This window comes from Palaemon carinicauda, chromosome 40 (genome assembly GCF_036898095.1).
Source record: "Palaemon carinicauda isolate YSFRI2023 chromosome 40, ASM3689809v2, whole genome shotgun sequence".
In the NCBI taxonomy this organism is placed as follows: Eukaryota; Metazoa; Arthropoda; class Malacostraca; order Decapoda; family Palaemonidae; genus Palaemon; species Palaemon carinicauda.
This window is the reverse complement of record NC_090764.1, coordinates 50,249,340-50,277,291: the sequence shown is the minus strand read 5'-3', so window position 1 is coordinate 50,277,291 and position 27,952 is coordinate 50,249,340. Positions and strand designations below refer to the sequence as shown.

The following is a 27,952-nucleotide window of genomic DNA, read 5'->3' as shown; positions in this document are numbered from 1 at the left end:
CTTGGTTAGGTTAGACAAGGTACCGAAGGTAACGTTATTATTTCCTAAAGGGCAGGCCCGATCTGTCTGGACCAGGATGTTGTCAGTCTGGGGAGTACGATAATTCCAAGATCTGCCCTTCCAATTCGACCTACACGTTTGATGGTCTGATCGGGTTAGTTGTGGGAAATACGTTATGTCTGAGGCCTCTATCAGACAGGAATCGATAGTCGGTTACCCACTCGTCATCACAGCCTTCCTCTGATTCGACGTCTATGCATCCGAATCCCCCTCATCAGGTGGTCTACCTCACTGATTCCCCAGGTACACAGCCCAACCCCGTTGGGATGTTTTACCTGCATACAGCCCTAGATCCGAACCCTCAGGCTCCTTTCGTGGACACCAGAGAGGAAGCTACAGGAGTAGAAGACAGTCTCGCCATCGAGACGGACCTAGGAAAAAGGGGGCTCGGAGAAGGAAAGGACCTAGATTCACTCCCTCACAACGCGGTGGTCCCGGTAGGGGGTAGACTTTACCACTTTCGAGACCATTGGACCTTCGGTCTGTGGGCTCATAGCATAATCTCTAAAGGTTTGAGATGAAAATGGCCACAAGGTCCTCCTCCTCCACCAGTGACCTTCTCCCAGAAATCCACTCCCATCCTGAAAGAGTACACCACAGGGTTACTCAAGAAGAAGCAATCAAACGGGATCGATCACTGAAGTTCCAAAGCCGCCTGTTCACAATTCCGAAGAAAGGCTTGTCGGCATTGAGAGTGGACCTGGACTTGTCAAGCTAAACTCTTACATTCTCTGCGACAAGTTCCGGATGTTGACTATCTCTCAGTTACGGACCTTACTTCCCCGTGGGACCGTCACCACCTCTGTCGATCTTACCGACGACTATTATCTTGCGCCTATAGCTCGAAATTTCTCTTCTTATCTGGGTTTCCGCCTAAGCAGGAAAGCCTTTGTGTTCAAGACATGCCCTTCGGCCTCAACATTGATCCCAGGATATTCACGAAACTGGGAGAGAGAGTGTTAGAACAACTCAGGAACCAAGAGATACAGATCATTGCTTATCTGGCCGGTTGGCTCATTTGGGCCCGGTCGGCCATAGAAGGCAACAGAGCTACGAAGGAATTACTTCGAATTCTCGACAACCTGTGATTTCGGGTCAATCTCCAAAACTCTCGCCTGCGACCATCAGGCCACTTAGAATGGTTAGCCATTCAGTGGGACCTTTCGAAGCACACGTTGTCTCTCTCTTCCAAAAGGTAAGAGGAATAGTTTCCAATATCAAGTATTTTCTCAAACACAAACAGGTGTCCAAAGAGCCTTAGAAAGTATCCTCGGCCTTTTCCAATTCACTTCAGTAACAGATCTCCTAATAAAAGCCAAACTCAAAGACATCAATCGAGTTTGGAGAAAGAGAGCTACAGTACCTATTAGAGACAAGGTCTCGAAGATCCCGAGTCTTGAAAATGAGACTGCGCCCATGGTCCGAACCGAAGAACCTCTCCAAATCGGTTCCTCTACAATTCCCACCTCCACAAGTGACATTCCATACAGCCGCGTCTCTAAGTGGATGGGGGGATTACTCCGAACATCAGATGTTTCAGGTTCTAGGTCACTCGCCATGAAACAGTCCCATATCAATGTTCTCAAAGCCATGGCGGTGTTCTTGACCCTGAAGAGAGACTCTCCTCCGAGGTCGACCCACATCAGAGTAGTGTCAGACAGCACAGACGCAGTACACTACGTCAACAGGGGAGGATCCAAGTCACCCAACCTGAATCAGATCCTGGTCACTATCTTCGCCTGGGCAACAGAAAAGAACTGGTTCCTGTCAGCACCTCACCTAGCGGGAGGCCAGAATGTGAGAGCGGACTCACTATCCAGGACGGATCCACTGGAGTCAGAATGGTCTCTAGACATAATTTCATTCCGGTGGATACTCAGGCTCGTTCCAGGCCTCCAGGTAGATCTATTCGCAACTCAGATGAATCACAAACTTCCTTGTTATGTGACCCCAACCCTGGACCCTCGGGCTTATGCCATGGACGCATTACCCCGGGATTGGAACCATTAGAAGAAGATTTCCCTATCTCCCCCAGGGAATCTTCTAAAAACTTTTACACAAACTATGCTCCTTCCGGGGCGCAGTGGCTTTAGTACCACCTCAATGGCCAAGAACAGTTGGTTTCCTCTCCTCCTCAAGTTGAAACTCAGTCCCATCCGGATCCCGTTCCTCAAACTTACCCGAGTAATCCAAACTCACTGTGTCAGATTACTCAAGGATAGCCAAAACTCTAACTTTGTGGACTACAGGAAGTTGGCAGCTCGTAGAGACGTGAACATTGAACCGGAAAACGATCTCTTCATCGAATGGGACAAAAGGGACTCGACAATTCGCCAATATGATTCGGCCGTTAACAACTAGCAGATCCCCTAAGAGTGCAGACCATACTCGTATGTCCCCGCATTTAGCCATCTCTTTCTTGAGGTTCCTATTTGACAAAGGCCTAACAGTTAGCACTTTAACCACCACCAAGTCAGCTTTGAAGAAGATCTTCCTTGTTGGGTTCAACATTAACCTAGCTGATTCCTATTTCTCATCAATCCCAAAAACATGTGCTAGGCTTCGACCTTCGGTTCGGCCACAAAAGGACTCTTGGTCTCTGAACGGTGTTCTCAAACTTGCGATGGACACGGACAATGAATCCTGCTCTTATATCACTCTTCTTAGGAAGACTTTATTTCTAACGGCTATGGCCTCAGGTGATGGAACATCAGAACTAGCAGCTCTCTCACGAAACCCGGAAAACATAGATTTCCTCCCTTCAGCCGAAGTACTCCTTTTCCAGACAAAGCTTTCCTAGCTAAAAAATGAGGATCCGCAAAATAGGTGCTCCCCTCGGAAGGTTATTCTTCATCCCCAGGATTTTTCTCCGTGTACAGTCACACTCTCAAGGCCCTTTTTAGCTAGAACTGCCACCCGCTCGTCTGGCCCCTTGGTTATCAGGGAACAAGGAGGTACTATTTCCATTCACGGTATCAGGCAACAAATCCTCTACTTCATTAAACATACTAAGCCGGAATCATTTCCCCAGGCTCATGATATACGAACAGTAGATGCCTCCAACAATTACTTCCAGAACAGGGACTTTGATGATTTTAAAAAATATACGGGTTGGAAATCCCCTATGGTTGTCAAACGCCAATATCTAAAGATCTTCCAGGCCCTTAAATACCCGACGATGGCAGAGGGGAGCCTTATCCCTCCCCATTAATCTCCTCTTCTTCCTTTCTTCCATCTCTTCTCTTCTCCCTCCTACCCGCCACTCACACCACGTCGTCGCTCTCCTTGGTAGTTCGTTAGCCCCTATGATATTTGCCATGTTTAATTCCTATGGTTTAACTGTTATTGTAGTTACCGTTCTTTTAATGTTTAGATATACTTAGACATGTAAGGTTTGATGCCTTTTGCAATTCGACACTCAGTTGGTTCCTTGTCGTCATTATTATTTAACCTTACGTTCCCTATGTCATTTGGCTGGTTGGTAATAGGACGATTACTTTATTATATCATATTATTGTCATACATGGTGATTGTATTCTCCTCATTATGTTATTAATTTATTGGGCTTGGAAGGCATTCTCTGGTACATTTTCACCGGCCGTCACAGGTCGACCCAGAAAAGGGATTTTGACGAAGGAAAAATCTATTTCTGGGGAGAGACCTGTGACGCCCGGTGAAACCCTTCCCGGTTATTTTTGTACGGACCCACCCTTTCCTTGCCAAGCCATATGTTCTTGCAGAAGGATGACCTGGTGAGCGCGAGTGGTAGGTGTCGGTAGGGTAACCCAACTGTATTCTCTAGGGCCTGTCACGGCCCTCCCCCTTTGATGAAGGGATTATCTAAATGGAAGACAGCCTGTGAATAGTGTTTTACAAACGCCCTTGTTAGATATACGACACCAACAAGGTGCTCGCGCGAGGGTTGTAACCTCTGCATTCCATGCTTTAATTTTCTCTGGTATATTTGGAAGATTTATATCAGAAAAAGTACAAAGAAGGACTTTTCACCGGGCGTCACAGGTCTCTCCCCAGAAATAGATTTTTCCTTCGTCAAAATCCCTTTATTCTTTCAATCTCCTTCATATTTTATCAACTGTCTCTCACCATGCTCTCCAGCCTCTCTTACTCTTTTCACGGTATAAATCAGGATGGTCATCTTCATTGATATCTTGGTCAATGGATCCCATGTGTAAGTGAAGCTAGATTTTTAGGATTGATATTTGATTGTAGGCTTACTTGGGTTCCCCACTTGAAAGCTTTAAAAGTAAAGTGTCTTGAGGCTCTGAATCTTTTAAAAGTTTTGTCCCATTCATCATGGGGACCAGATTGCAAAACTATTTTAGAATTATACAAGGCTTTAATTTTTCAAAAATTAGTTCTGGGTGTGAAATATACTCCTCAGCCACCGCAAGTCGACTAAAGATTTTACATTCTATCCCAAGCCTCCTTGTTGAAGCTGGAAGAGTTACATTTAGACCTTTAACGAAAGTCTTCTATTATTTGGTATTGGTCTAGGTTGCAAAAGACTTCCTAATTCTTTAGCCTATCAAACTGCAAGCCTTTTAAGGCACTCAACATACGGTACTTTGAGTTACACCCAAAATCCCCTTAACCATATAGTTTTTGGGTGAAACAATTGATACACAGTCTTGATATTGTTACAAGTAAGGTGCTTCCATTTAAGATGTCATCAATGCCTCCATGAAAATTAGCAGAGGTATCTTTTTGTAAATATTTTATTGGTGTTGAAAAGAATATGAGTGACTTAAAATCCGGATCTCTTTTATGGAACATTTTACTGAACATAGGGAATCAACTTTTATATATACTGATGGGTCCAAATCTGATGCTGGCATTGGCTTTTAATGGTAGAGGTGCACTTCCTCTAACAGCTTCCTTATTTACTGCTGAACTGTATGGCCTACTAACCGCTATTGAGAAAATACAGTTGGAGGAGGAGGGTAAATTTACCTTTTTTTTTTTTTTTTTTTTTTTTTTTTTTTTTTTTTTTTTTGCATGGAGTGTCCTTCAAGCTTTAGAAGTATTTAATTCCAGTAATCCTTTAGTTTTAAAGATTTTAGAATGGCATTTTATTATTGAACTGAGAGGTACAACAGTTCGATTTTGTTGGGTTCCAGCACATGTAGGTGTCTGAGAATGAAAAGGCAGATTTACTGACAAAGAATGCTGCATCTGAGATGCTACTAAGATGGTATTCCATCCTCTATAATGATTTCATACTTACCATTAAGAAACTGTTTTGTGATAATTGGCAACAGCATTTGGATTGTCTGGATGGAAATAAAATGAGAGAAGTAACGAATGTTATATCCTTAGAGGTATAACATGATTCCCGAAAAGTGGGAGACGTCTCTTTGTCGTCACCGCATTGGTCTCACTCGGTTGACACTCGAGTTTCTGATGACTGAGCAATATCAGCCATGTTGCGACGACTGTTTGGTACCATCAGCCATGTTGCGACGACTGTTTGGTACCCTTGACAGTGAGGCATTTGTTGATTGAATGCCCCACTTTTATCACCGAAAGAAATAGATATCTGTTCGAGGCTCGAGGTGAGGATGGATGATTCATCCTTACCAAGATTCTCGGACATGATGTGTTGTACCATACTAGGGGTATTTTTAAATTTATTTCAGAAGCAGGTCTTCTGAAAGCTGTTTAACTGTTATTAGGACATTTTTGCTTTCATTGTTTTGAATTGAATTGCCGTTTATTTGTTTCTTTATTTATAACAAATAATATCGGTGTCAATGACTTTAGATGTCTAGATGTCAAATAACTCCTAATCAATCAGTCAATCAAGTTTTACCATTAAGTATTAAATTTTTTTCATTACTTTACTGTGGACATGTATCTTTTGAAAGGAAAGAAATAGGAAATGTTAACCAAATTTTGGAATAAACATTGGTAAAAAACTTCTGGAGAAAAAACAATACTGTATAAGCATCCGGTGAGTATAGAAATAATATGATTCATTAGTAAAGTTCCTATTTCACAAATATAACAGGAAAACAAAACTAGGACGTAAATCTCACATTGGGTACCACTTAAATCTAATTTTAAGATACAGAAATTTTTTTGGTACCCTTCTCAACAGGAAAGCAATAGTTTTATCCATAATAGACTAACATGGATCAAGATCTCAGGCTAATTTAAAGTCTTAGAACTAATACACAGTTGAGGCCTAAGACTTTGTGGTGGAAGCTTTCGATTTTACCCAATATGCTCTGTTGTATGAAAGTGGTGAACCTCTTATATTCTTGCACAGAAATTTTATAACAATTTAAACCTCTGGTGATCTGATGACACATGAAAAAATTTGTTGCCTTTAGTGATCCAATGAAGCGAATTTTACCTCGGGAAGAATTTGGAAGCAAAGCAATGAGGATGCCTTTCTGTGTTTACTTCTTAATATTTGAAATAGTTCACATTTTTTTATAACAGTTGGACCTTAGGTCTGGTGATGGCATCAGGAAAAGAAATGAAATAATATGTTATTTTTATTAGTAAAATAAATTTTTGAATATACTTACCCGATAATCATGTAGCTGTCAGCTCCGTTGCCCGACAGAATTCTATGGAGGGATACGCCAGCTATCACAATACTAGAAGGGGGTGTATTTACCAGCGCCACCTGTGGCCAGGTACTCAAGTACTTCTTGTTGACACCTCCTCAATTATTCCTCGGTCCACTGGTTCTCTATGGGGAGGAAGGGAGGGTCGATTAAATCATGATTATCGGGTAAGTATATTCAAAAATTTATTTTACTAATAAAAATAACATTTTTCAATATTAAACTTACCCGATAATCATGTAGCTGATTCACACCCAGGGGGGTGGGTGAAAAACCAGTGTACAAGACTAAAGGATAGCTAAGTATCCCGTATTTCATATAATCAGTTATCCACAATAACAATGAAATAATAAGTACCTGGTAAGGAAGTCGACTTGAACCGTTACTCTGCCTTTAATAAGATCGTCTTCCTAACTGAGCGCAGCGTTCCTCTTGGGAGGCTGAATCAACTCAAAGGTGCTAAAGTATACAGGGCTGCAACCCATACTAAAGGACCTCATCACAACCTTTAACCTCGGCGCTTCTCAAGAAAGAATTGACCACCCGCCAAATCAACAAGGATGTGGAAGGCTTCTTAGCCGACCGTACAACCCATAAAAAGTATTCAAGAGAAAGGTTAAAAGGTTATGGGATTATGGGAATGTAGTGGCTGAGCCCTCGCCTACTACTGCATTCGTTGCTACGAATGGTCCCAGGGTGTAGCAGTACTCGAAAAGAGACTGGACATCTTTGAGATAGAATGATGCGAACACTGATTTGCTTCTCCAATAGGTTGCATCCATAACACTCTGCAGAGAAAGGTTCTGTTTGAAGGCCACTGAAGTAGCCACAGCTCCCACTTCATGTGTCCTTACCTTCAGCAAAGCAAGGTCTTCTTCCTTCAGATGAGAATGTGTTTCTCTAATCAGAAGCCTGAATAGTAAGAAACTGAGTTCTTAGAACTTGGAAAAGAAGGTTTCTTGATAGCACACTATAAGGCTTCTGATTGTCCTTGTAAAGGTTAAGACCTTTTTAGATAGTACCTAAGAGCTCTAACTGGGCAAAGTACTCTCTTCAGATCATTCCCCACCAAGTTGGACAGGCTTGGGATCTCGAACGACTTAGGCCAAGGACGTGAAGGAAGCTCGTTTAGCAAAAACCGAGCTGCAAGGAACATGTAGCCGTTTCAGATGTGAAAACAATGATCCTGCTGAAGGCGTGGATCTCACTTACTCTTTTAGCTGTTGTCAAGCACACGAGGAAAAGAGTTTTTAATGTGAGGTCCTAAAAAGAGGCTGATTGGAGAGGTTCAAATCTTGATGACATAAGGAACCTTAGGACCACGTCTAGATTCCAGCCTGGAGTGGACAACCGACGTTCCTTTGAGGTCTCAAAAGACCTAGGGAGGTCCTGTAGATCTTTGTTGGTGGAAAGATCCAAGCCTCTGTGGCGGAAAACCGCTGCCAACATACTTCTGTAACCCTTGATCGTAGGAGCTGAAAGGGATCTTACTTTCCTTAGATATAACAGGAAGTCAGCAATCTGGGTTACAGTGGTACTGGTTGAGGAAACTGCATTGGTCTTGTACCAGCTACGGAAGACTTCCCCTTGAGACTGATAGATTCTGAGAGTGGATGTTCTCCTTGCTTTGGCAATCGCTCTGGCTGCCTCCTTCGAAAAGCCCCTAGCTCTTGAGAGTCTTTCGAAAGTCTGAAGGCAGTCAGACGAAGAGCGTGGAGGATTGGGTGTACCTTCTTTAAGTGAGGTAGACTTAGAAGGTTCACTCCTAGAGGAAGAGTCCTGGGAATGTCGACCAGCCATTGCAGTACCTCTAAGAACCATTCTCTCGCGGACCAGAGCGGAGCCAACCAACGTCAGCCGTGTCCCTTAGTGAGAGGAGAACTTCTGAAGTACTCTGTTGACAATCTTGAACGGCGGGAATGCATACAGGTCGAGATGGAACCAATCCAGCAGAAAAGCATCCACGTGAACTGCTGCTGGGTCTGGAATCGGAGAACAATACAACAGGAGTCTCTAGGTTATCGAGGTAGTGAACAGATCTATGGTTGGCTGACCCCACAGGGCCCAAAGTCTGTTGCAAACATTCTTGAGAAGGGTCCACTCTGTGGGGATGACCTGACCCTTCCGTCTGAGGTGATCTGCCATGACATTCATACCGCCCTGAATGAACCTCGTTACCAGTTAGCTTTCGATCTAAAGACCAGATGAGTAGGTCCCTTGCGATCTAGAACAACTTCCACGAAAGAGTCCCTCCCTGCTTGAAGATGTAAGCCAGGGCTGTGGTGTTGTCAGAGTCCACCTCCACCACTTTGTTAAGCTGGAGGGACTTGAAGTTTATCAAGGCCAGAATAACCGCCAACAACTTCTTGCAAATGATGTGAAGTGTCCTTTGCTCCTGATTCCATGTTCCCGAGCATTCTTGTCCGTCCAAAGTCGCACCCCAGCCCGTGTCTGATGCGTCCGAGAGGAGACGGCGGTCGTGTTTCTGAACAGCCAAAGGTAGCCTTCCTTGAGAAGAAAGCTGTTCTTACACCACGCGAGAGAAGACCTCCTCTCTTCGGAAACAGGAACTGAGACCGTCTCTAGCGTCATGTCCTTTATCCAGTGAGCAGCTAGATGATACTGAAGGGGGGGGGAGGTGGAGTCTCCCTAACACGATGAACAGGGCCAGCTAAGAAAGTGTCCCTGTTAGACTCATCCACTACCTGACTGAGCATCGGTTCCTTCTCAGCATGCTCTGGATGCATTCTAGGGCTTGGAAGATCCTTGGGGCCGACGGAAAAGTCCGAAAAGCTCGACTCTGAAGATCCATACCCAAGGAGACAATGGTCTGGGATGGAACGAGCTGAGACTCCTCAAAATTGACCAGGAGGCCCAGTTCCTTGGTCAGATCCATAGTCCATTTGAAAATCTCCAGACAGCGACGACTTGTGGGAGCTCTTAAAAGCCAGTCGTCTGACGGAGCCGGACACAAGATCATGATACTGCTGCACAGTCTGTGAACTGTCAATCATGGGCAAGCGAGGAAGTACAGTGACAACCCGAATCTGTCTAGACTGTCTGGGTCGTACAGACAACTCCTTAACGGGTTGCTGAGGTTGCCGCACTGCGTCACAACAAGTCACTTCTGTTGGTTGTTGAACGTCTTCCCCGTGACACATTGACTCCGTAAACAAAAAATCCTCTAACAAGGACTAAGCTTGGACTGCATGTCATGCAACACAGCTCAAGGTCTATGGGAGCAGGTGTGGTAACAGACGGGATTAGCGACTGAAGTGGAACCATTACCTTCCCTGGAAGCAAGTTATGCTTAAATAAAAGTCCATAAGAGGTTATGCAGCTAAAGGCTCCCTCCAAATGACAGAGTCCTCAAGGGAATATCAGAAGGAGGGAGAAAAGAACTTTCTCATCTACAGGGACCATATCCTAGAAAAGCTAAGTTCTCTGAGTGAGGGTTCACTGGTGCAAAAGCAGCAGACTAGAAGGCAACGTTATGAAACTGCTTGACAGTCTAGTGAGTTGGCAACAACCCAAGATGTGTGACTGAGAAGCATGCGGTAAGGTATGCAGAGCATGATGTATGCAGAGTATGCTGTATGCAGAGCATGCTGTATGTAGAGCATGTTGTATGCAGAGCATGCTGACTGCAGAGCATGCTGTATGCAGAGCATGTTGTAAGCAGAGCATGTTGTATGCAGAGCATGCTGTATGCAGAGCATGCTGTATGCAGAGCATGTAGTAAGCAGAGCCTGCTGTAAGCAGAGTCTGCTGAGAGGAAAGCAGAGCGTGTGCATGGCGTTTAACATTTCTCAGAAATTCCATGACCAGTGCTAGAGTGCTTTATGCATGCTTGCATGGGGTTTTAAAATCAACATAATATTTACCTTACATTCAAAACTCATGATTCATATTTTTGCCATGGTTTGAAAATGGAGGTAAGGTATGCTGAACAGCAGAGTCAGAACGAGCTGGAACAACAATAGTTGTGGTTTCCTCTTCAAGACTCTGTTGAGGGAACACCTGAGGCTCAGTCTGCAAAGGCTGAATAAAAGACAAGCAGAAGGAAGGCGCATGGGTGGAGGAGGCTGACTCCTAGCATGAGTGGTGAACCCAAGGGTTGCGCTTGCTGAGCGGTTGGCGGAAGCGGAGTAGCAAGTTCCAGTTCCTGTGGTGTGAGCGGAGCGCGATGAGGAAGAGGCTGCGCAGAACAAGGTAAATGTCTCGCAAGCTGAGGCTCCTAAGGCGCAAGGCTAAGGTGTTGTGGTGCTTGCCTTGTGGAGGGTTGAGCTCGCTGCAGCGAGAGCTGAGGAGACTGACTCATGGACGGGAGAGGTTGTTGTACCTCAACCGAGTGTTGCATCACTGGTGGAGCAGCAAGTGGAGGCGGAGGAAGAAAGGTATAATCCTCCTGATCCCATTGTAAAGGTTGCCTTAAGGAAGGCGGAGGCTGAACACCACTGGGAACAGCAAACTCAGCACGTGGCTCAACATCGTACGCCTGGCAGGTGGTACTGCGATCAGGCGGAGCGAGCGTAGGCGGAGGGAGTGTAGGCGGAGGCGGAGGAGCAACACTCTCAGCCCGACACTCACACATCAAGTCCGAAAGCTGTGCTTGCATGGACTGTAGTAGAGTCCACAACATCGTACGCCTGGCAGGTGGTACTGCGATCAGGCGGAGCGAGTGTAGGCGGAGGGAGTGTAGGCGGAGGCGGAGGAGCAACACTCTCAGCCCGACACTCACGCATCAAGTCCGAAAGCTGTGCTTGCATGGACTGTAGTAGAGTCCACAACATCGTACGCCTGGCAGGTGGTACTGCGATCAGGCGGAGCGAGCGTAGGCGGAGGGAGTGTAGGCGGAGGCGGAGGCGCAACACTCTCAGCCCGACACTCACGCATCAAGACCGAAAGTTGTGACTGCATGGACTGCAGTAGAGTCAACTTGGGGTCGGCAGACACTAAGGTCTGCTGAGGTAAAGCCTTAACAGCAGAGATCTGTTGCGGCAGAACCTTACTCCTCTTAGGCGGAGTGTATTCAACTGATGACTGAGGAGAGTCAGAGCTAACCCAATGACTGCATCTGGGTTGTTGAACTTTAACTTCGTACGTCTGGCATAGGTCTGGACTTTACGTTTAAGAGGTCTTGAGACCTGAGACCAGCGTTACTCTGCCTTTATTTTCTCCCCTGATCTCTTCTGCAGACGAGCAAAATAAGGGCTCAATCGTCTGCTGGTGGGAGTGACGGTCTCGGTAAGACACGCCCACAACCACCGAGGATACTTCTGTGCGCCGATCAAGGCCTGCTGAACCCTTATGCCCTTCGACATTGCTTCTCCCCTGGGCTTGGGAGCTTGCAAGAGGTCCCGGACTGGGAGGACGACTGGCGCGCACAAAAGTACCCTCACGCACAACACTGACATACTTTGCGCTAATCACTTATCACTTTGATTTCTGTTTGCACTTATTTCACTGAACTCGAAACTTTAAGTGGTTTGTACCTGAAACACGCAATTCTATCCTTTCTCAAAAGTTAGTAATTGCGAAAACAGAATTACAATGTAACAGAAAAATCTAATGAAAGATAATTCAGTGGCTGGAAAGAGACTAAACACTAGATCACTCTAGAAACGTTTAGTTTCTTCCCCTAAAGAGACTAGGGAGAAGAGCAAAAACGATAACGACGTTACTCGTACGCCTGGCAGGCTTGAATGAAACGTTTATCCTCTTTCTCCCTCCGTCTCTATCTCTCTCTCTCTCTCTCTCTCTTGACTTAGAACCTGAGAGAAGAGCCCAATCATATAAATCGTTAAAACATATTATTGTTAAAGGAAAAAAACTGAAAAGTTCCTTTATTAGGATCAAAACCATTAAGTTAAGAAAGAATGAACAAAACGCTAGACACGGTTACTCTTACTGCAACGTGAAACCGTGAACATTCTTTCTCTATCGTAACGATAGAGTGCAAGTTGAACGTTCTGAACGTCAACAACTGCAGAGACAAAACAAAACGTTAGTTCAACTTTGAAAACAGTACGAGACTATCAAAGAAATTCTTTCAAACTCTGTGGCGGAAATAGCATAATATGTTAACAGGTAAAACCGAAATGACGGGCTCAATGTTAATTAACTTCGGTACCAAGAAAAGACCGCCTACTATTAGGAAGGTCGAATATAAACATATAAAAATTAATTTTAATAAGTTTATAATAAAAGGAAGTTAATCGAAGAGGCCTATAAGAGGCGGAGAGATATAAAATAAATCTATAACTTTTGTTAAGCAAAATTAAGAAAGAGAGTCTATACTCTCTTAGCCACCAACACTTCCGTCTAAGGGAAGGGTCGGCCATTGAAAGGTGAACGAGAGTTCATACTCTCTTCGTCACCATAATTAATCAAATTAATTCCAAAAGCTAACTAAGCTAATATAGAAGTTTCCAGTAAAGCGACAGCCGAAATCAAAGAGAAATACTTCACCAAAGTCGTGAAAATACTCCAAGAACATAAGCGTATCCCAGAACGTCTTGCCGGAAGCACGACAGAGGAATAATTGAGGAGGTGTCAACAAGAAGTACTTGAGTACCTGGCCACAGGTGGCGCTGGTAAATACACCCCCTTCTAGTATTGTGATAGCTGGCGTATCCCTCCATAGAATTCTGTCGGGCAACGGAGTTGACAGCTACATGATTATCGGGTAAGTTTAATATTGAAAATAAGATTTTTCATGTTTTCTTAGGTTAGATATAGTTGTTCCGTAACTGGAATACAAACCACGCTATTTAATAGGGGTATTACTTTCAGCGTAGCTGAAATGACGAACCATTAATTTTTAATGAGGGTTAACTACCCATACCGCTAATTAGGGGGGTAGGGGAGGGTAGCTTGCTACCGTCCCCCCTCACACACCTGTGATTGAGCTCACTTTGCTTTCGGCTCAGATGGTGAACGGACGTTGCCGCTCTTCATCCTCACCGAATATTGGCAGCCATTAATGACTGCTTTTTCTTTTTCTCTTAGTGTGTTTTTGTGAAGTTGACTTCTGTGACCATGCGCACCTGCCCTGGACTCTCCGGCCGCCCTTGTGGGACATTTATGTCAGCGGTGGAGACTGATCCTCGCACCCTTTGTCCTTTATGCAGAGGTCAACGGTGTGATAGCGTAAATAAGTGTAATAAGTGTAGGGAGTGGTCTTCCTCCCAGCGGGAGAGATTTGCGCGACGGTGGAAGAAGTCCAAGCATGATATTTCTCCTTCGAAGGAAGAAAAACCCAAGGCCTCTTCTTCCGTCTCCCGACCCTCCTCCGAAGCTCCTACTCGTTCGTTCTCTTACGAGAGACCGTCGAGTAGTAGCGTAGACCAAGATAAGGCCGGCCAACCCCGGTTCTCGAGAGATGATGTTGCTTCCCTTAGCGAAGCAGCCCCACCTCTCCCCCGGGTGAGGCCTTGTCACTAACCCCTCTTTTACAGATTTGGTCTTCCTTGGTGCTTACGGGTCCGCTCTCCAAGGAAGCTTGGCTACAGTTCATTCGTATGGGTGCTTCAGTTAAGCAATCATTGTCACCGTCAGAGGTAGATCATCTGACCCTCGTCGACGTTATTGTATCAGAGGTGTCTCATGCGGTATCATCCAACTCCTCTGCCCCTCCAGACTCTCTAGCGGTTGCTTCCGACTTAGTTTCCCCCGTTCCTGAACATCCTTCGAGGGGGAAACTAAGTTCGTCTGTCTCTCTTGCAAGTGTTTCGAGTTCACTTATAGAGACTCCTCTTCGGAGGACTGCTGCAGCGCACGGTCAGCTTGCTGATCCAACCGCCCCCAGAGGGCGCATTTGTCGGAAAGCACGCCTTCCACTTCACCTTAGAGGTCTCCCTTCACCAGCTGTGAAGAGGCACCTCTTTGGTTCATCGTCATCGCAGCCGTCACAGAGGAGCCTCCACTGCAGTCATCTGACCTTCATTCATCGATCGTCACTGCTCCGGCAACTAGTCTTGTGACTTCTGTCCTGGACCTCTTTGCTGATTGTTCCCAATCCCCTTCGGTTGATGGTCACCCTTACAAAGGGCATGTCGACCATCCACCCTCCAGACCTGCTGACCTACCATCACCGTTCCTGTCATCGGTAAAGCTTATTGTAGCTCTACCAAAGTGCGCAGCTGCGCACCATTGCCCTGCAGCTCACCAACCTACAGGACTTCAGCGCTCACCAGCAGCTCATCAGCACTCTACAGCGCTTCGGCGCGCCCATTCACCTGCTCGCCCTCATAGAAGGCAGCAAATTCATGCGCTTGCGCACCAACGTTCTCCTGCATGTCAGTGCTCTCCTGCGTGTCCTGCGCCCATGCGCCCACGTTCACCTGCGCACCCTGTGCTCACACCCCCAGGGTCGCCCACACGCCAGCGAACTACAGCACGCTTGCACTCTCCTGCGCCTATGCGCCCACGATCTGCTACGCGCCAGTGCCCACCTGCGCGCCAGCACTCCTGTGCGCCAACACTCTCCCGTGCGCCAGCGCTCCTCTGCGCGCCCTTACTCTCTTACGCGCCAGCGCTCTCCTGTGCGCCAGCCTGTGCGCCATTTGTCTCCTGCGTGCCAGCTCTCCCCCACGCACCTACCTGCGTGCCAATTCTCTAATGCACACCAGCGTGCTCCCGCACGCCAGTACTCACCTGCGCGTCAACAAATGCCTGCGTGCCATTATTCTCCTGCGCACAAACACTCTGTAGGTGTGACAGCAGGCACAATGCAGCTCTCACCTGCGCGCCAGCTCTCCTGGACATTCGCACTCTCCTGCGCGCCAAATCTCTCCCGCGCGCACGCACAGATACATGTGCACGCGCCACCACTCACCCGCGCACCAGCTTTCACCTGTGCACGCGTGCCAATACTCTCCCGCGCGCACGCCAATAATCTCTTGCGCGCGTGCCAACAGGCATGGGCGCAGGATCTACACCCGGCAAGGTCACCATCGCCTCATTTCCCTCCCGGCAAACGCATTTCAGCGCACCCTGCGTGAGAGGGGAAACAGGCAAAAGCAGAGGGGTTCAGGATCCCTAAACTGCCTTCTAAGGTGGACCCATGTATTACGGTGACTCCTCGTAGGGAATCTTCGGTCCCTTTCCCTTCAGTGGATCTGTCTGACAGTGCATCAGTCAGTCAGCAGCCTTGGTTCAGTGCCTTAGTCAGAGCTATAACACAGGCATTCAAGCCTGTCCTGTCCGACCGCTCATCAGAGCAACCTATAGTTCTGGACCCAAGACATGGGACCATGGCTTCCTCTACCCCTTTGAAGAGGAAGAGAGGAGTTTCCGACGCGGTCACTTCCCCGAGGGTGAAGCCGACTCTGTGCAGACCATCAAGGCTAGTCCCTCCAGTTTCTCCCCAGGGATACTCTCCCTCCCTGTCGGATGAAGACCATCCTTCACCAAGGGAATTGCACGAGGAGAGACACTCTTCCATCGCACCATTGGAGGAAACCTCTCTTCACGCAGAGAGTTCCCCTCAATCTGAGACCAGGCAGGAGGGACATGACACTCAGGCCTTCGATGTTGGAGTCTTACCTCCTTCCTCAGAAGGAGTCCAAAGACTCCAAGACTGCCAAAGTTCTCCACCAGGGCTTGAACGGAGACAGCCAGCCACTCAAGGAATGTCCGCAACTCATCCCAATACGAGCTCTTAGGGATAGAAGGAGACTTCGCTGCAAGTCCAACATCAGGAGGAGACCAACAAGAATTAGAACATGCACTCTGGCAGGTCCGGACTCTAATGAGGGTTCTCAATGAGTTTTCCGACCCAGAGATACACCCTCGAGAGGGCAAAGACACGGTCTTACTCTGTGTCTTCGGCACTCAGAAACCCTCAAAGACCAGTGCACCCCTGCCCTGGTCTCAAGGGTTGAAGAGTACCAGAGACAAGATCACCCAACAGCTCTCCGAGTTTGCCTCCTCTAACTGTGCCGGCTCTACGAACAAGCTCCTCCCACCTCCTCGCATACAGAAAAGGAGGTACTTTGAGATCCTGGAGGAACCCAGTTCAGCTCTTCCTCTTCACCATTCTCTAGAAGAGCTAACCAGGGGAGTCCCTCTTGAGAGACTCTCCAGCCGGCAGGTCTCGTTCTCGGCAGCTGAATTCCTTAACCTGGAAAAGGTCACTAAGTGTGCGATGCAAGCGACTTCGTGGCTGGACATCTGGGTAGGGACCTTAGGTATCCTGATACGATCCGAGAATTTTTCCAAGGAGCGTACCAAGAAGGCAATGGAGACCTTTTTACTCTCAGGCACTCGCACGATCGAGTTCCTTGCCCACCAAGTTTCAAACTTGTGGGCAAACACTATCCTGAAACGCCGAGATGCAGTGTCTGAGAGGTTCTACCAACAGGTCCCAAGTGTCGAGATAAATAGGCTCAGACATTCCTCCCTAGAGGGGGCTCATCTGTTTGAGCCTAAGGACATGGAACTTGCTGCTAAGAGGTGGAGGAAGTCTCATTGAGGCTCCCTCCTCCATAGGCTTTAACAGCTAAGCCCTATAAACCTCCAGCACCTCTGCAGTCCCGTCCAACCAAGACCGTAACGACGAAACCAGCAGCGAAGACAGTGGTGTCTATTAAGCCCTTTCCTGTCAAGGACAGGAAAGGCAAAAAGTCCTCCAGGGGAGGAAAGAATCCTAGAGGGAGCGACCGAGGCTGCAAACGCTAGGATAGGCATTACCCCTGTGTTTCCCCCATGGGGGGGGGGGTTGCCTACAAAGTTGATCAGACAGGTGGAAGCAACTCGGGGCCGATTCCTGGACAATCTCCATGATCTGTCTAGGATATCGCATCCCGTTCATAACATCTCTACCTCCCCTGACCAGGAATCCAATGCCAATCGACTCCCTTGCCATGGGATCGGTAAGGGGGCAGGCCCTTCGGGCAGAAGTCCAGACTCGGTTGAAGAAGGGCGCTCTCCAAGAGGTCCTCGACGGGTCCCCAGGCTTCTTCAGTCAACTCTTTCTTGTAAGAAATGCGGCTGGAGGCTGGAGACCAGTCATCGACCTCTCAGCTCTGAACAAGTTTGTCAAACAAATTCCGTTCAGCATGGAGACGGCAGACACGGTCAGACTAGCTGTAAGACCTCAGGACTTCATGTGTATAGTGAACCTAAAGGATGCATACTTCCCAATCCTAGTCCATCCGTCTTCAAAGAAGTACGTAAGACAGCCTAGACAACAGAAAGTACCAGTTCAAGGTGCTGTGCTTTGGTCTTTCCACAGCACCCCAAGTTTTCACCAGTGTTTGCCCTAGTGTCATCTTGGGCACACAGGATTGGCATCCGTCTCCTCCGTTATCTGGACGACTGGCTAATCCTAGCAGACTCGGTGTCAACCCTTCTTCAACACCAAGACAAACTTTTGAGACTTTGCCAGGATCTGGGGATCATGGTAAATCTCAAGACGTCTTCTCTGCTTCCTACACAGAGACTGGTATACTTAGGCATGATCATGGACACCAATCTCCACAAAGCCTTCCCATCAGACGACAGGATAACAAGGCTGAGAAAGGTCACAAGACCCTTTCTCAGACGAGAAGAACTTCCAGCCCAAACGTGGTTAGGTCTCCTCAGTCACCTTTCATCGCTGGCCCGTGTAGTTCCCAATGGTCGCCTCAGGACGAGAGCCCACCAGTCGCAACTCAAGTCCCGGTGGAATTGGACTCGCGATTCCCCGGACATCCGGATCCCCATGGGATCAGCGGAACTGACAGACCTCCAGTGGTGGGTGACAGACGAGAACCTACGAAAGGGAGTGGACCTTCTCGTCCTCCCCGGATTTAATGCTGTTCTCAGATGCTTCAAAAAAAGGGTGGGAGGCCCACGTGCTGCACCACACGACCTCAGGCCTCTGGTCAGAGTCAGAAAAGTACCTCCACATAAATCTTCTAGAGATGAAGGCAGTCTTTGTGGCCCTTCAACAGTTCCAACAGTTCCTGGCGGGCCACTCAGTGGTGGTGATGAGCGACAACACCACACACAATAGTGGCTTACATCAACAAGCAAGGAAGTACTTTTTCGCAGCAGCTATCCCATCTAGCATTAGAGATACTGAGATGGGCTGAAATCCACTCGATACCACTATTGGCACGCTTCATTCCGGGCAAAAGGAATGTGCTCGCCGACAACCTGAGCAGAGCATCTCAGATAGTGAGTACCAAGTGGTCTTTGGATCATCTAGTAGCCAACAAAGTCCTGACTTTGTGGGGTTCTCCGACTGTGGACCTGTTTGCAACGGCCCTGAACTTCAGGCTCCCGCTGTATTGTTCCCCAGTCCCAGAGCCTTGGTCTGACAAGATGCTTTCCAACAACGGTGGGACAACATCGACGTTTACGCCTTTCCCACGTTCTGTCTGATGATGAGGGTACTCAACAAGACCAGAACATCGGTCAATCTTTCAATGACCCTCATAGCTCCGCTATGGCATCACGGAGAATGGTTTCCGGACCATCTGCAGCTCCTAATGGAGCCCCCAAGAGAACTCCTTCCACAACACAATCTACTTAAACAACCATATGCCAACATATTCCACAAAGCCGTAGCTTCGCTACAACTTCACGACTGGAGACTATCCAGCATCTCCTCTCTGAGAGAGGATTTTCGCAACAAGTTGCGACTAGGATGTCTGGATACCTGCGTAAGGCATCAGCAGCAGTCTACCAGGCAAAGTGGAAAGTCTTCTGTGGTTGGTGTCGTGGAAGGGGTATCTCTCCACTCGATGCCACAGTTCCTCGTGTATTTGCGTAAAGAAATGCGCCTGTGTGTCTCGGCAGTAAAAGGCTATCGCTTTGCCTTAAGCCTCGCCTTCAGACTGAAAGGAATAGACATTTCTTCATCACTAGAACTTTCCTCACTCATATGGAGTTATGAACGTACCTGCCCCCAGTCAGAAGTGAGACCTCCACCATGGAACGTGGTTCGAGTTCTCTGGTCTCTCAAGAGACCTCCCTATGAACCATTCCGCCAAGCAACCGATTGCCACCTGACTTGGAAGACGGTGTTCCCGCTAGCGTTGGCTTCGGCCAAGCGAATCAGTGAACTTCATGGTCGCTCATACGACATCGCCCATTCAAGGGGCATTGGGAGAGGTAACGTTCAGCTCCATCCCTGAGCTTATTGCTAAGACTCAGAACCCGGGAGTAGCGGGTCCACAATTCGACTCCTTCCAGATTTCTAGTCTCCGTACTGTAACAGATGACCCAAACCATCTCTTACTTTGCCCAGTGAGGAGTTTGAGGTTGTACCTTAAGAGAACAGCCGCATCCCATCCTCGTGTGCCTGCAATATTCGTCAGCACAGGAAGGAGCAAGAGGAGGGTCACCAAGAACACCATCTCAGCATGGATTCACAAGGTCATAGACCATGCACTGAATCCAGACCCTCCTCCTTCACGTCGCCCCAGAGCTCATGATTTCAGGGGTGTAGCTACGTCCCTGGCATTCAAGAGAAACTTCTCAGTGACGCAGGTTCTTCAAGCTGGGGTGTGGAATCGTCAGACCACATTCACATCCCACTACCTGCAAGACGTAACCCACAGGAGACTATGCATTCTCTATCGGTCTTGTGGTGGCTTCACAACAGCTGGTTTAAAACCTCAAGCTCCTTATTGGAGAAGTAGCAGAAGGTTGAGGGCATTGTTACCCATTTTAGTGTGCGTGAATTTAAAGGTTTGACTGCCCCTTATTCTTTTCTTCATTCTTCCCTCTCTTGGGGAAAGCAGCATCCTGGGTTTTCTGCATAGCTGGCCTCAAACCAGTGCAGGTAAACCATGCTTCTTTGTGTACCTAGTATTAAGACTAATACTGTTGCGTCCCCATACCCTGACGAGGTGGTATTAGGAAAGTCCTAGTTTCACAGTTTTTCCTTCTAAAGAACTCAGAATAACTTTGCCAGGACAGTCACACTTCTACATACCTCAACACACAGCTTACATAGCAAGGTTTTAGCGAGGTGCAGGGCCTCCTTATTTTTTTTTGAGTACTGATACACTCAGATAAGGAGCTCCCGGGTAAAGCCAATAGCCAGATTGGCTGGGACGTCCACCCTTCCTAATGGGTGAGTCACCCCTATTGAATAGCATGGTTGGTATTCCAGTTACGGAACAAATGACAAAATCATAGATAATTTGTATTTTTCCTAACTATACAAACCTTAGCTATTTAAGCAAACTTACCCGCCAGCCCTATCCCCCTTGAAGTCCATCCTCCAAGCAAAGTGAGCTCAATAACAGGTGTGTGAGGGGGGCCGGAAGCAAGCTACCCTCCCCTACCCCTGCTAACTAGCGGTATGGGTAGTTAACCCTCATTAAAAATGAATAGCACGTCATTTCAGCTAGGCCGAAATTAATACCCCTATTAAATAGCTAAGGTTTGTGTAGTTAGGAAAAATACAAATTATCTACGAATTTGTCATATTAAGGAAGTGAGTATTGGTTACTACTGGTTATGGGTAGAATCAAATTCCTTGGGACTTTACTCTGATGGTGTGGTACCATTTGGTAATGTTTTGAGCCAGTCTCTTGCATATTTAAAATTAGTCTGTAGCCTACTTCAAATTCATCCTTTTCTCTTGAATAGCTCAGCAGAGAAAACTGCATACGAGACACTCGTTTGATGGCCCTAATGACGAAGTGTTTTAGATGTACGAAGACACCTTATGCTCAGTGTATTGATTTTCGTTACCACTAACAATCCTTGTCTGTTAATGTTAGACTCTGTAATGCATTTTGCATAAAATTAATTTAATGCATTTTTTTTATAATAAGATTATCTTTTAGATAATTACCTGAAATTCCCATTCCCCCATTTTGGAGTATTTCCTTAATACAGTAGTTGCTTATGTTACTTATTGTAAGGGATTGAGCTGTTTAATTAGAAGCAGTGAAAGTGGGAGAAACCTAGTCCCTTATCAAGGTTTTCACCCTTGTCTGAACAGCTAACGTGCCCAGTCAGGAAGGGTTAATTCATCTAATAATAATGTTGAATCTTTTCTCTGGCAAAAAAGGAATAGAAATTAATTTTGTGTATTAAAATAGAAATTAAAATAATTTTTTTCAGGTCCTTTGAAATTACAAATTCTACACTACCAAAGGAAAACCAAGAACAATTGCACATTCCGGACAACTTTCTAGTTGCAAAATCAACTCATTCGTGTTCTTTCATAGCACCAAACCCAGTTTTGCCTGGCCGTATCCTTTTATTGCAATGAATATGAATGTTCTTTTCTTGTTTTAATGCAATGAAATTTTTCATTATTTAGTTTTTCAGAGATTCAAATTTATTGCCTAACTATGGTTCCCATCAATATAAACATAGTAAGCAGGCCTATTTAAAATAAATTGCCATATGAGGATTGCTTTATTTCAAAGGGAAATTCCAGAGTGTATAGGCCTACAAGAGAATATGTAAAAGATGTCTCATTTCAACATAAAATTTTCTTTGCTCTGTAACACAGACCATTAGGCCTAATTTTTTGTACATTCTGATTTAAATAGTGGCTTGCCATTAATATAAACACAGTATTATTGGACCAACCATTGTTAGCCTACATCTTAATTTTGACATACTGGGTAATTTTTATGTGGCTATTTTTTTTTTACTAAAAGGCTTTGTTTATTACTATAGTTTAGCCTACTTTAGTACTGTATCTGCTTTTTGTTGGAGATTTTGGTTAGATAATAATGATTTCTATGAATCTTCTCTTATGTTCATATTGCTTCTTCGTCTCAACCTCTGTTTATCAACGTTTAACCTCAAAATAAAGAGATACCAATTTCTTTCCTTCAAATAGACACATGCCACTAATAAAGCAGTGTTACACTTGTAGACTGTGACCTTGTATGGAGGTCCAGGGGCTTGCCCCCAGCTAGATCTGTGACCTGGGTAGATTTGTGACGTGGTAAGGGGGCCCAGAGGTTTGCCCCCAGCTAGATCTGTGACCTGGGTAGATTTGTGACCTGGTAAGGGGGCCCAGAGGTTTGCCCCAAGCTAGATCTGTGACCTGGGTAGATTTGTGACCTGGTAAGGGGGCCCAGAGGTTTGCCCCCAGCTAGATCTGTGACCTGGTAAGGGGGTGCCAGAGGCTTGCCCCCCTGTTAAGTCTGTGACCTGGGAACTACTAGGTTAGGTTATGTGGAGTGTTAGAAGACTCGTCTCACCTACTTACATAGATCCTGAGAGATCCTACTGGAATTGGATTCATCCACCTTCCGTTCTTGATCTTTGGGAGCAAGCCATCAGACTTGTCTTGCCCAGCAGACTCATTTCGCCCAGCAGACTCATTTCACCCAGCAGACTCGTCTTGCCAGCTAGATTTGTCTTGCCCAGCAGACTTGTCACGTCATACCCAGTTGACTCATCTGCAACTTCCGATGGAGATCCCGAGAGAACTTCCTCAGCGACTCTTAACAGCCACATGTAAACGCCTTTCACAAAGCAGTATCTTTGGTGTGACTTCAGGCCTGGAGACTATCCAGCTCCTCCTTTTTCAGAGAGTTTCGCACAACAGGTTGCAAAGAGGATGTCTGGATACCTTGTTAGATATTCGGCTTCAACTATACAAGCCAGGTTGACTGTAAGTTGGTATCATAGAAGATGTACCCTCCCTTCGATGCCACTATGCCAGCATTAGAGGAGTTCCTCGTTTACCTTCTGGAGGAAAGCTTCTCTCGGTCTCAGCAATGAAAGGCCACCACTAGTCCTTAAGCCTAGCTTTCAGACCGAAAGAAATTAACCTTTCCTCCACGTTGGCATCGCCCCTCCTCATACAGAATTTCAAGACTACAGACCTTTCATCGGAAAGGATATCTCGATCTAGGACTCCTAGGAGCAGATGTTCACCTAACCTTGATGGCAGGTCTCCCGCTCGTGTTGGCTTCAGCCAAGAGAGTTGACCTCGTTTCTGGCAGCTCATTTCTCAGAATCCAAACCCTTCGGTGTGGGAGTCCTTTGCAGCATAACCAATGATCCAGATCGCAAGGGTTACTATGCCAAAGAGAAACTGGAGGCCCTATCTCAAAGAAACTACAAGAGTTGGCCCCCCCGAGTGTCAGCACTAGGGTTTCTCATCTTGGGAGGATGTCTTTGTCCGTGGATAACGGGATAAAATTACATCTAACCCCGGGATGTCTATTTTCTTATGAATTACCAGTTTGACTCATTTTTGTTAATGCTACTCTGGGTTTTAACCATTGTTTTCTGTATAGGTAGTGCCATAGCCATTGTCCTATGATATTCCATTACTCTTTTACTCGAGTTAGCAGCACGAGATGATGAGAGTACGCTCATGTGCACTTTACTGTCTTTTATTGTAATTATTTCCTAACTAAGTGTTCACCCTTCAAAGCCTTAAGGTTTGTGGTCTGTTGTCTTTTCAGTTGGAGTGACAGTTTGTCATTTAATAATCAATTATGAGGCTGATGGCTAACGACAGAACCCAATACTCGGACACGAGTGGGCGCCGACGACGATGAGATGGAATCATAAATGTATATTAATGGAAGTAGCTCTCAATGAGTTCTTCATAAATGCTGATATATATAGTCGTCAGAGTGCTCTACTTAAGGCGGCTCATTCAGGAATCAGTCCTTAACTGTAAAATATATGTACAACTTTAGTATAACAACCTATAATGTTATGTATATGCTTATTGGTATTTTCCTTATTTACTACTTACTGGAATGTTAATGGAAATTAAAATACATTTTGAGTACATTCAATTATATATTTTTCTGATTTTACAAAAGTAAAATGAATGTCTTATTTGCAGTTGAAAAAAAAAAAACAATTTTATATCAGTAAAAGTAAAATGAAGGGCATGATTTTTAGACAATATTTATTACAAAATTTGTAGTGATTTTCAACTTAGTAATTAACTGTTGGACAACTCCCTATGAAATTTGTAATTAGTAATTTTGCTATATACATACATACATACATATATATATATATATTTTTGGGCTCAAGCCATGTCGTCCTGATGGAAGTTCCTTAAAGGCAGCTTCCTAGGGTATATTACAACTACGGCGATATTCCCAGAGAATTTACCTTCAGGTACCCAGAATTCTAACTCCTGGAGCGAGTATCCCTAAAAAAGACCTTAGGGATATCGTAAATATCAGTGGACGTATTCTTGACACGCCTCATAGCAATCTATACCCCGAATAGAGTTAACACTTCGTAGGGGTCAAATGGCAAGAAAACGAAAACGATAAGAAAGGGGGAAGCCGTTCGTAAGGCATCTCTCCTCCCCGTTTCGAAAGCGTGCCCTGCGCCGCTTGCGGCGCCATCTGTATTCCTTTTTGCGTAGCTCTACGACTCGGTGTTTTGTTCCCTGTTTTCTACCAAATCTTGGAATTTCTCGTGTTATAATGCTTTCTCCAACTTCTTCTGCCTCAGATAAGTTGAGTACTATTTCTTTTATGTATAAATGTAGGCTCTTGGTTAAAATTAAAGTAATTAAAAGAGTTATCTTTGATACAAGAGCTGTTGCCTGCTGGAGGCATCATGGATGCTGTCGCTCGCTAGAATAGGATTTATTTGTTAGCAAGAGCGACATTCCCAGCCCCTTTGCGCTTAGATATTAGCTAATTAGCTTATTTAGGAATTCTGTTATGATGCGTTAGTAGTGTGCCTGGCGAAGTTTTGCCTAGGCTGCCAACACTAGTCTTCGTAGGCTAGCGGTTGGCCTATGTACTTCCTGCATGATAATTAGTCTTCCAAGTGTGATTTTATTGTTTTAAGCGTTAGGCAACGTTATACATATAAGCCCTTTTCGAGTACCTTCCAAGATAGTATTGGTGTGAGTTTCGGTGAATTAGGTAATCGATTCTCTTAGTGCCTAGGCTAGGTTGTCTTAGGTCATTATAATATTATTTTTGGGCTCAAGCCATGGCGTCCTGATGGAAGGATCCTTTTTGGTAGCTTCCTTGGGTAATCACTACTAGGATTTTCCCAGAGAATTAAACCACAGGTTATCACAGAATTCTAACTTCTGGAGCGAGTATCCTAAGGGTTTCCCCTTAAGACATCGTGTATCAACAGGGGACACGCATGTATTAACGTGCCACATAGCTATCTGCACCCCATATAGAGTTAACGCTTCAATATGGCGGACAGGGAGTGGCTGGGAGCTGAGCCGCAGCCAATCTAGATGTGGCGATATCGGTACTCGCGATGTAAACAGACGGACGCCATTGCTTTTGATGACGTCACGTCCGTCCTCATTCCTTTGCTAGTAGCTCGCTCGATTGGACGTGTTTTTCCCTTTGTGCGACTTTATCTGCTTGCATCCTCGCCATGTCTCAACCTTCAGCTTCACCTTCTTCTGGAAAGTTGAGTACAAAGGTTTAAGTATTGTTTAAATAAGCTCTGACCTTAAAGTAAATCTTACTTTTCGAGATATTTGCATAATTGTGGCAGAGCTTTGCCAGACCGGTCAGCGCCATTTTATGACGCTGCTGTTGCTTGCATGCCTTATTTAGTTAGCCGCAATAGCCTTACCGGTATATAAATTACTAATCAGCGCTATTAGTTATTTAGTCTTCATAGCTAGGATCTTTTATCGTGTTTTTGACGCTTTAGTTAGGGTCTTCGCTGACCCCATACCAGTAGGCTTTGATTAGCCCCTAGGCCAGTGAGCCTATACCAGTGTTAATGCATGATATTTCAGTGATCCTAGTGTTAGTTATGAAGATTTTGGCATTATTTTACAATACCATTGACAGTGATGCAAGTGTTTTTTCGCCTTCAGGGACCATATAGGGGGTAGGTTATCTTGAGTGCCTTGTTAACCTTACCTTATGATAGGACCCCTATATGCTCTCTTCATCCCTAGCCCTGGGCTTCCCTCTGGTAATCTTGTACCCTATTACATGTAATAGGACAAGACTCCTCAGAGTACTGTATCGCCTCCCCACCTAAGGGAATGACCCCTCCCTTAGTGCTGCGGGCCTTAAAGGTAGGATCACCTCCTTTAAGCTGAATCGGTCCTTGACCTTTTCCTTGCGATACGTCTTCTCCCTTCCTTGATTAGGGTCTAACAACCCTAATCCAGGTTAGGTTGGGAGGGCTGGTTTATGTACCTTGCTGAAATATACGCGTGCACCGTTTTTCAGTTGGTCCACCTACTATAGGTTAGGGTGAGCATCTCCCTTCCTAGGTGGCCGCTCTGGTGCATAACCCATCCTTTCTTATAAGAAGACCCTTTTCCCCCCCCAACCTATCTCTTGCCTAGCCTAACCTATCAGTAGGTTAGGCTTCATATGTCCCCTGTCCTACACTCCACCCTAGGCTGGAGTGCTGGACCCCGTGGTGCTCCCAGTGTTGTCCGCTCTGATACATAGACCTTCCATAGTGCTATGGAGTCAGTTATCATTTGGTCGACATGAAGAGTCTCCACCCCTTCTTTGGGTACACCCTGTCCTCTCTTGGACTGCCTTAGCCCCCGGCCATTGCGGCCCCTGCTTAGGATGATAGATTCACCTCTATCATGGTGGTACCTTTTCCAGAGGTGTCTTGACTAGGCTAATACAGCCTTGCCATCCCACCTCCTTCTTTGGTGCTTGTCCCTTGCCGCCTCTACCCCGGCATTACCGCCGCTACGGGTGACTTCCTTATCCTTGCCGCCTTCCCCTAAGTGCCGGGGGATCGCCGCCGGCCGCTGGCTTACCGCCGTGGCCTCTCCATTCCCTCATAGCCTCGGCACACTGCCGACCCCTCCGGAGTGCCGGCACTAGCAGCCGGCCCCCGGCCCCGGCTACGCTCCCTTATCCTTACCCCTGTCACCCTCCGACTGCCTCCGGCTGCCGGAACCGCCGCTCCTTGCCGGCGGCCGCCGCTACCGGCTGCCGCCGCTACCGGCTGCCGCCACCCTGGCTTCCTTGACCATAGTATGATCATTCTTGAATGCCAGAAACTCTGCTCGAGCGGCTTCCGGCGTGCCGGGGGTAGGCCGGACCCATCCGGAGGCGGCAAGATGCCTTGCACCCCTTCTCTCAGCTATCTTTACTAGCGATAGCTCCTAAAAACCGCACCTAGACGGTTTGTTAACGCAGACAAACTGGTACGGAATCGTACACTTTGTTCAGTTTTCACTCTGTCTTCTTGCGTGTTTCATCTTTCCAGCACGCTACGTGTAATTGGCACGTCTGGTTGCCGGAACCTTACTAGGATCTCATGATCCCCAGACTTCTTGATAAGATTTCAAGCCTAGTCTATAATATGGTTATTCTAGATGGAATTCCCATTATCAAGACACCTTCCATGGAGGCCTACGGCCACCT

At 46.3% G+C, this 27,952-nt stretch overlaps 1 protein-coding gene across 1 annotated transcript in view; it reads left to right on the top strand.

Annotated features, from left to right (window-relative positions):
- Nucleotides 1–27,952, top strand: part of NitFhit (NFT-1 protein) — a 170,758-nt gene that overhangs the window by 110,487 nt on the left and 32,319 nt on the right. Inside the window, exon 10 of the mRNA XM_068363713.1 lies at nucleotides 21,729–21,859. Within this exon, the coding sequence (XP_068219814.1) occupies nucleotides 21,729–21,859 (131 nt within the window). The remainder of the gene's footprint in view (nucleotides 1–21,728; nucleotides 21,860–27,952) is intronic.